Source organism: Frankliniella occidentalis, unplaced genomic scaffold (genome assembly GCF_000697945.3).
Source record: "Frankliniella occidentalis isolate FOCC.00 unplaced genomic scaffold, Focc_3.1 Scaffold494, whole genome shotgun sequence".
In the NCBI taxonomy this organism is placed as follows: Eukaryota; Metazoa; Arthropoda; class Insecta; order Thysanoptera; family Thripidae; genus Frankliniella; species Frankliniella occidentalis.
The window spans coordinates 35,163-44,532 of NW_026267612.1; the positions used below are offsets into that span (position 1 = coordinate 35,163).

The 9,370-nt window shown below is 43.3% G+C and overlaps 2 protein-coding genes across 3 annotated transcripts; one reads left to right on the forward strand and one right to left on the reverse strand.

Annotated features, from left to right (window-relative positions):
- The first annotated feature begins 3,661 nt into the window (after window positions 1–3,661).
- On the forward strand, window positions 3,662–5,657 carry LOC127751445 (uncharacterized). Of its 2 annotated transcripts, XM_052275027.1 has the most exons (4): window positions 3,662–4,027; window positions 4,124–4,323; window positions 4,402–4,476; window positions 4,554–5,657. In XM_052275027.1, exons 2-4 carry the CDS (start codon window positions 4,219–4,221, stop codon window positions 5,655–5,657), a joined length of 1,284 nt encoding a protein of 427 aa, XP_052130987.1. In that variant the 5' UTR covers window positions 3,662–4,027; window positions 4,124–4,218. The 2 variants fall into 2 exon arrangements, with proteins under 2 accessions (XP_052130987.1, XP_052130986.1); XM_052275026.1 differs by having other exon boundaries at window positions 4,124–4,476.
- A 1,579-nt stretch (window positions 5,658–7,236) lies between these two features.
- Window positions 7,237–9,292, reverse strand: LOC113216216 (uncharacterized). Its single transcript, XM_026435955.2, has 3 exons — window positions 9,082–9,292; window positions 8,745–8,987; window positions 7,237–8,657 (listed from the first exon to the last, which is right to left on the reverse strand). Exons 1-3 carry the CDS (start codon window positions 9,284–9,286, stop codon window positions 7,678–7,680), a joined length of 1,428 nt encoding a protein of 475 aa, XP_026291740.1. The 5' UTR covers window positions 9,287–9,292; the 3' UTR covers window positions 7,237–7,677.
- Between the last annotated feature and the right edge of the window lie 78 nt (window positions 9,293–9,370).

A 9,370-nucleotide genomic window follows, 5' to 3' on the forward strand; every position in this document is an offset into this window, starting at 1 on the left:
ACTGGGAGGTCTCTTGTTCTAGGGATTACTGTAATAACAGCTGCAGTATCTAAACAAACTCTTTGTACTTTATTCAGAATTGTACATTGGATTATAGGTGCTGAGTGAGTTAACACTGCTAGTATTACAAATATTACAAGGAACCTCCCGGTGACCATCAAGCTCAATTTCAGAGTCAGAAAGCTCTGTTAAATTAACAAAATCTGGAGTTTTGGTCACCGGTGGTTTTACATAAACTTTATCAGTCTTCTCCTCAACCTCCATCCCCACCGTTTTGATGGAAGTTGACTCTAGTTTTCCGAGTCCTTTTCTTTGTCCTTGGGGACATAGGGACTTTTCCCTTTGCTGGTAGAGGGTTGTGGTTCGTTTTGTTGGCTCAAGAACCACTGCATGGTGGCCTTGTAGAGGTCAGGTGGTACATTGGGCATGGCGAAGCCTGAGCTTCCGGAGCTTCCCTTGCTACTGCCTGCGCCACTCCGGCAGTTCCTTGCCATATGACCCTTTCTGCCACAGGTGTGGCAGACCATGTCTTCTATGGAGGTCCTGCCTTTGTGCCAACAGTTAGCGGCTCTGTGTCCCTTCCTGTTGCACACGTGGCAAATCATGTCTTTGTCAGAGCCTGACCAGCCACCTCTTCCCCCTCTTCCTGAGCCTCTACCACCTCCTCCTCTCGGCCCTCTGCTTCCGCGGCCTCGGCCTCGGCCATGCTGGGTTTGAGCGTCCGCTTTGGACTTGGAAGCTGAGCTGGAGGGGAAAACCATGTTGACCTTGTAGGTCTTTTCTTCTTTACCCTCGTCCTTCTCCTCGATCTCCCCTTCCTCCTTATCTTCCGTCTTGGTGAGCCGGACCCTCTTGGCCGGAGGTTCTTCCAACTGGAGGCTCAGACCCCTATTGAGGGTCTTCAGGGCCTCGTCCAGGTTGGGCAGGGCTGCGAATGCCAGACGGGATGCGGCCTTCTTGTCTGCCAAGCCCTTGATGAACCTTTCCACCAGGGCCTCCTGGACGTCTTGCTCCTTCATGTTGCGGAGGTATGCCCTCCCCAACCGCTCCACCTGCCGTGAGAACTGCCTGTCCGTCTGGTCCTTCTCTTGTGTGAGAGTGTTGAGATCCTTTTTACGCTCCCACATGGAGGCGGACCTGCCAAATGTTCTGATCAGAGCCTCGTCCAGGCTCTCGTAGGTGATTGGCACCTCCTGGTGCTTGAGGTTTGCAATTACGTCGGTGGCATTCCCCGTCAGGGCCTGGATCAGGGCCGTCTTGCGGTCCTGGATGTTCCAGCCGTTGGCCTCCGCGACCGTATCAAACTGGATTTGATAAATGGTATAGTCTGTCTCGCCGTCGTACTTGGGCGCTTCATTGTACTTCTTGGGCTTGTTGTTGCCCACCGTCCTGGCCATTGCCTCCAGGAACCTTGCAAACAGCTGGTCTTGAGGCGGCACCTGTGCCTGCTCGTGTTCTTGCTCATCATCAGCGTCTTCCTCGGCATCATCGTACTGTCCGCGAGCTCCGGCCCAGTATCTCCTCCGTCCTGCTCGAGCGTGTCTCGGGCCATGGTGTTGTACGGTGCCCACCGGCGGCGAGGTCTCCCGTACTCTCGGTCTGGGCCCTGGAGTTCGTCCTGCTCATATTCATCGTCAAAGTCTTCCTCTTGGACTTGTTGTCCCTGGTGCGCGGCGGCGCCTTGACGCACTTCGGCGCCCTGCTGCTGTTCTTGGTCTACTTCTTGCTGGCCTTGCGGCGCTGGCCCCGCACCTTGAAGTGCTTCTCTCTCCTGTCCCTCTTCACGAAAACGTCTGGGTGGTCGTCGTTTTCGATCTCCTCGTCGCTGTTGTTGTGCACGTAGAGGACCTTCACCTTCCTCGATAACGAATTCCATAACTCGTCTGTATCGCCCGCGGCCTCGTCCACGGCCACGTCCTCGTCCTCGTCCACGGCCTCGACGTCCACCTCTTCCTCTTCCTCGTCCATACTCCTGTGCCATGAACATGTTGGGCGCGCCGGCGACGTCGACCATGTTGACAACCTCGGGTTGTACGGCTTCAGCGCCCTGCTGCTCAGCGTCGGACTCGCCGATTGAGAGGTCTGTGTCGGTGTCCGCGTGGAGCGCCATTGCGTCCATGGCGACGTTCTGCTGTTCCATTCAGGATCTAGGTTCTCCTTCTCGACCTTTATGGTCAGGTTTTGGATTTCCGGTAGGTGCGCGTGTCGAGCAACTTGTCTCTGCATGCCTTCCTTTCGGACCCCTTAACTTTTCAGGACTCCTCTCGGACTTCCCTACTACGACTGAACTATAACCTCAAAACGTACTGGTGCACTGTATGACGCTCGTAGGTCTCAGACAACAGAAACGTTTAGACTATCTGACCTAGGCGGCCTTGGGCCTGCTTCGGCTCCTCGATTGTATGACACTTAATAGGTCTCAACGAGGTCCCTAACCAACTATCCCGAGCGTATGACACTTAATAGGTCTCGCCGGGTCCTAACCTCCCTAATCCTGAGCGTATGACACTGAGTAGGTCTCGCCAGGTCCCTATCTAAACTTAGCGTGTGACACTTAGTAGGTCTCGCAAGTTCTAACCTCTTCCTCCGTCCTTTACCGCTGCCACCAATGTAGTATTGGGGGTTTTGGGAGAGCCAAGATCATGTGAACGCTAGAACTCATGAGTGGTAAATGGCGACGAGTCGAAGGCTCGCGCCTCTATTTATTCAGTGTTTGGCATAACAACAAGAAGAACAAGGCGATCTTAAAACAATTAAATGGTTCAGGGGTTTCAGTGTAGGTGTCGCATCCATAGTGATCACTAGTGGCCGTGACTGAGGGTATTCTGCTGTAACCTGGTTAGGTTAATGTTACCATAATACTACACTATGAAGAATTTGATGAGTTGTGATAAATACTATGAAAGAAAAGAAACACTAAATTGGAGTTGGCAAGAAGAAGTGCTGTTTAATTTCTGAAGATGAAACAGGTAATCTTCAAGATACATTGAGACACTGTAATACATCAGCTTAAGAACTTGAAATTAAACTTCCTTAAACCCAATTTTCTTATTTCCAGCTTATGAAAGTGTAAATTTACTGTAAAGACTACGACAAGACAAGGACAACATAACCCTAAAATGTACACATTAGTAAGCTGAGTTTTCCCTAAAGATACTAACACAACAAATCTTAAAGTAAAATGCAAGAATATTTAGTGATAAACCCGAAAAATTTTTGTAAGTAATAGATCTTAATTAATGTGAGACGGACTAAATCCTTTCAACTAGTTTGTTTGAAAAACAAAAAGATAACAACAGTGCAATTTGCAATTTGAATAAGAATTTGGTTTCATCCTATGATGTGATGTGAATAGAAAATTTCTCATAAAAAACTTTACAAGCCCTCCCCAATGACACATGAAGGATGAATCGATAGGGTTCAACTCTCTAATCAATGAAAAATTGACCTCAAATTCTCATACGCAAAATCTGTTGTTCAGTGTATGGGTTTTCCTTAGACTAATATGCAGTTGTGCATTGATTTAATCATGAGAGAAGGGCGCCCTGGAGTCGAAGCTAAATGGCCTCTGAGAGCGCCTCGGCTTCTCCTGCGACACTTTGCGGCTGATCGGGAAGGAATTTCGAGGCGATCAAAGCTCCATCGTAATCCTGAATGTTTAAGCTAACTAACGATGTGCAGCTTGTTGAGGTCCGGTTCACCCGCGGGCGCAGCAAGCCCGCCGAAGTGGCGCAAGCCGCGCGCGGGGACCGCCGGCCGAGCGCGCGGCTCCGGGCGGCTGGGCTCGCTACGGCACGGCCGCCGCGGGCCACCCCCCTCCACCGGCGCGGCGCGTGGCGCGCTCCGTTCAACTGCTCGGCGGTCGCTCGGACTCGCTCGGCTCGCCACGGCTCGGCAGGCCCCGATGCTCTCTTGTTCTCTGTTATTATTGCGCGAGATGTTGTTGTTTTCGTCTGTGTGAGCGGAGTTGCATGGCGCCTTAGACCTGTGTAGGCTTGTCGTTTAATTGAAATTATTTGTTAGTCAGGTGAGTTGGGGCTGAAGGTGTGAAATGAAACAAAACTGACTGTCGAAGCACTTGCCATTTTGTCGTTGCTGAACCATTTGATGTATTCTTATTCAGTTTACGTCCCTGGTGTGAGTGGAGTCGACGCCTCTGGGAGTGATATCGTTCGACGTGATTCGGCATTTATTTGTCTGAAGTGATTAGGTGTCACGATGCCGCCCAAAAGTAGGAAACCAGTACGGAAGCGTTTTGTGAAAAAGAAAAGAACAACCCTGAGTCCAAACATTAACACGGATCCTCCGGATTCTGTACAAGAGGTAATTGTTTACTTCGTGACAAACTCGATTGTTCGCAGTATTAAGTTTGCAATTTTAAGGTCTATTCAAAATTTTCAGGAACCCAGCGCCCTTGTGTCCTCTGATGCCCCCAGTACTTCAAATTCAAATTTAGGATGCCAAAGCAGAACCTTTGTACGTGCCATTTCCAGGTTTGTTTTTTCCCTCTGTTGTTTTCAAGTAACTTATGTATTTTTATTTTGTTTCAACAGGAGTCTGACCATGATTACGTCACTGCCTCACCTAGTGCTAGTGAAGCTGAAGTTATTATGGAGGATGGAGCTCAAGAGAAGCCACCTGAATCTGTGTTGCCATCTGTCTCAGTAGATTTATTGATGGACATCAAGGGGAAAGTAGACTGGTTTCTGCATCAAAACTGGATATCTATAGTTCAGCAAGATTCAATAACAGTTGTCTTTGTGTGCCCTGGGAAAAATATTCTAATTCAAAGGAGTTTAGTATTTGAAAGTAATGGCAACGTAGAAGTTTTTGTGCATGGAGAAAAAGTAGATGTGAATCCGTTTATGGAAGGGCTTGATGTTTTTGAACCCTTGGAAGAAAAAAATGTCAACCAGTTTGTCGACAGAATGGTAACTGTTATAAACAATTTAAGATCAATGCAAATTTGCAGCGGTTACGATGATGAAAAGTTTAAGAGTGTTTGGTCTCAGTGTTCACAAGGTTTTGTTGATAAAAATCCTTTTAGAGAATATCGATATGAAGAAACTTTCAGATCTCCTTCCTGTCTTCGCCTTGTTCATCATAGAAAGTGGCGTTGCACTGAGTGTTCCAAGCTTTATAAGCCTCTCAAACGAAAATCTCTGTCTGCTGCTGTAGATAGGCCGAAGTTGCATACAGCTAATAAATACCTCACAGAAGAACAAATGTTGACAAAACTTGCAGACCAAGCCAATACTATAAATACAGCCAACAGGAAGATTTCTCACATGACAGAGAGAATGCAACTTATGTTAACTAAGAGTGGTGTTAACTTAGATAATGATTTGTCTGACAATCTTACTGAACTATTGGAAAGTGGACAAATGACTGAGGCAAAGTCAGTATTCCTTCAACAGCAAGTAAAAGCTTCACAGAAGAAAAATATGGTTGGAATGAGATGGCACCCAACAATGATTAGATTTGCACTTGCGATCCATCTGACTTCACCTGCTGCTTATGAACTAATGAGAGACACGGGGATGTTAAAGCTACCATCAGGCAGAACCCTTTTTGATTATTCTCATGTGAAGCCAGTCCAGGAAGGAATTGACCAATATGTTCTGGATTCATTAGGGGAGAGAGTTAGTAAATTTTAAAAAAAACATCAAAAATACCATGTGCTAATGGCAGATGAAATGCACATATCACAAAATTTGGTGTTTCAAAAACACACTGGTAAAATGATTGGTTACACATCACTAGACACAATTGATTCTGAAGTAAAAGTGTTTGAAGAATACCTTGAAAATCCTGAAAAAGAAATCCAACCAAGAATTGCAAGTAAGGTTTTGGTCTACATGATTAAAGGAGTAACTAACGGAGTTAAAGAGGTTGTTGCTACTTATTCTGTAGCCTCTCCATCAGTTTGCCAGATGTATGATTGGACATGGAAAGTCATAAGGGCTTTGGAAAGCAGTGGTGTGTGGGTGATAGCAATGGTTTGTGACGGCTTCTCCACTAACCGTGCCTTTATAAGAATGCACACACCAGTCACCCCAAATGAGAATAATATTGTATTTGATACCGTCAACAAGGCAGCACGACACAGAAATCTCTATTTCATAGCTGACGTTCCACATTTGTTGAAGACTGTTCGGAATTGCTTTTTAAATTCCAGATGGGATAAATTAAAAAGTCGAAGGCGCATGGTGAAGAATAACAAAAAAATTTCTTGGGACTTTATTGTTAAACTGTATAACAGTAAGAAGCACAAAAGTTTAAGGAAGGCATTTAAATTAAATCCAATGAATGTATTCCCAGACAGCTATAGCCGAATGAAAGTGAAGTATGCTGCTGAAGTTCTGAGTAGGACTGTTGCTCAAGCATTAGAAGATGAGAAATGGGTGGATGCTTCCGAAACAATCAAATTTATAAGATTAGTCAATGATTGGTTTGATTGTTTGAACGGTGCTCATTCTGCTGTGGGGAAAAAGAAGAGAAATGATAGACTAAACCCATACAAGAGAGAAGATGACCCCCGGTTTAAACAACTTGAAGAATTTCTAGAATACCTTGAAGAGTGGAAGAGAGAAACTGAAAGTATCAACATCACAGGCAATAGTGTAGCAAACAGTGTGAATAATAATGGTGAATTAGATGAAAGTGAAATTGATGATGGTGGATTGATTGATGAGCCAGAAACTCCAAGAAGCAAACGCATTCTTAGCAAACAGACACTGGAAGGAATAGAAATGACTACCAGAGCGTTCCCATTAATGATAAAATTTCTGTTGCGAGAAGGTGCAGATTTCATAAATGCTCGAGTTTTTACTCAGGACCCACTGGAGCAGCACTTCAGTAAGGTCAGGGCAGGGCAAGGAGGTAGCTCAAACCCAAACTCTTATCAAGTGCTTGCTAGAAATAGAACCATTCACACCATTGGTCAATTAGGCATGAAGAGAAGAAGAGGAAATGCAGGAGAGATTGGGGATACTATTGAAGTCACTAATGAACCTCTACCAAAAAGAAAGTGCTCTTATGGACCAAAGTTTGTTTTGTAAATATTTGTTATTGGTTTTGCAGAGAAATTTCATTGTGTTTTGTATGACTCACATGTCTCATGTATTTTATTATTTTACATTGCTATTGTATGAGGACAAATTTTGCTAGTATCTTTATAATGTATACCTCTCTACAGACTGCTCCAGGAAGTTGGGTGAAATAAAACATGTGTACTTAGATAAATGTTATTTTATTTTGAGTGGAATGTAAGTTAGAAACATCCCTGTTTCAATAAAATTAAGAATATCAAAACAAAAACATACTTTTCTTCTTTTAAATATCACCAAAGACATTAAAAAGTCAGTAGTGCTGAGATCTCAGAAACAATTTTTCTTTTGAACATTAACATAACTAAATAGCCTTGCTTCAAACATAAACACAACTAAAACACATTTTAAAAATAAAATCTCTTGTATCTGCTCTTTTCTAACTAACAAGAATCACAAGTATTAAACATTTATTGCCTCAATAATAAGTAGCACTTTCAAAATAAAGCAAAGTAGAAGAGCATTTTACTAGAACAAGACTAGACCTTGTAGGAACCAAAAATAAAGACTACAAATGTGACATGGTAAATCAAGTACTAACAAATCTACCAATTATAGTGTACAATAACTACTTCTTTCTCCTTGCAACAGCATGCCTTGTGGGCATAGATATCACTGGCTTATCTCTAAAAAGATTAAGTCTCCGTTTAGCAAAACCTCTACCACAGGTCCTACAGAAACACTTAATAATATCATTCATTAGACACAGTGACACACTTTCAGGAACTGCATCAGAAATCATTTCATCCCACATTACACTTATACTTGAATTGCTTACCTGATCAATAACAGTGTCATATTCGATTGAACCATCGCTCTTCTCATTCAAAAATACAACCTCAGTTAAAGCAACAAAAAACTTCTGACAGTCAGCATTAGGATACAACAAGCCACCTCTATCAATAGCTCTTGTCCAATCAGCATGGTTTTCATAACAGGGTTTGTCACAAAGAACTTTGTTTCTGAGAACTATCTCAATAACTTCCCATGTAGCACTAGATCTATATCTCTTTGCAATGCGAAGATACCCTCTAATAATTGAACCCCCAATATAGAAGATAACTTCCTTGTCTTCATTGTCAATTTCAGGTACAGTTTTGTTCGTATTAGGTCGTTGGTCTCCCCGGAAAGTTTTAGAAATAAAACTGAAAATTCCAGACACAAAATGCAACACAAATTCTAACAGAAACTGATCCTTTAAATCATTTTCAAAGTCAGTAGATAGGGGGAGAATTTCTAGGAGAGTTGCACACAGTTCATTATTTGAAAGCACTGCATTTGCACTTTCCATTAAAGAATTTAAGAGTGCAGATGGCAACATACATTTTTGATTAAGACTTTTTTGCACTAAATGCTTGCATAATGTGTTAGTGAAGTCACTCCACTCTGTTCCGGCTGACAAAGAAGCTAATTCACCAATTAACTGCCGGAAAGGTTTACTTGCTATTTCAGCCACTGGAGCACTTGCAGTTTTGTTCAAAGCAGTGTCTGCTATATCAGACACATTATCCAATATTTTTTTCTCATTAGGAAAACGAGCTGCTCCATCTGATAAAAATTAAATGAACTGATAATAGATTTGTGGGCAGAGACAAACTTAAGAAAACATGCAAAGAAAGTTTCCAAGCAACGTACTTTGAATTACATGATTTCTAATGTGGTCTTTGAAGTATTTACTACACATGTAACCTTTTAAACAATATGTGCACACAAATTTAGGCTTCACTAATTTCTTCACAATGGGCACAGCAGGTTTCTTGAAAGTTGATGCATTATTGTTACTCTGGAGAAGAGAGAAGGTGACATTTGCTGATAGGTTTATAGACTCTGCTGTACTGACATCAGCATTTTCAGCAGCAGTGACACTTTGATTCAAACCTACAACAGAAACAGGAAGGTTAAAATCCTCTCAGAAATAATGTTTACAATGGAATGGCACATTCAGTCTCTGCCAAAGAAACTATAAACATACTTGTAGCTTTGTCGTTATTGACCGTCGTCGTGTGGCTCGCGATGTGCTTCTGGTAGAAGAAGTTCACTACATATACTTTCTCGCAGACAGGACAAACATACTGTTTCCTCTCACTTTTGTCCAGCCTGCGCTTCTTGGGAGTGGATTCGCAATCAGGAGGAGAAAATAAATTACCGTTTTCGTCAAGAGGCAACGACGTATCCATTCTGCAACATTTCGACGGCTCCCTCCTAAAGAATACGTTATGTACGATACGTCTCTAAAAGATACGTTATGTGGAGTACGCGTC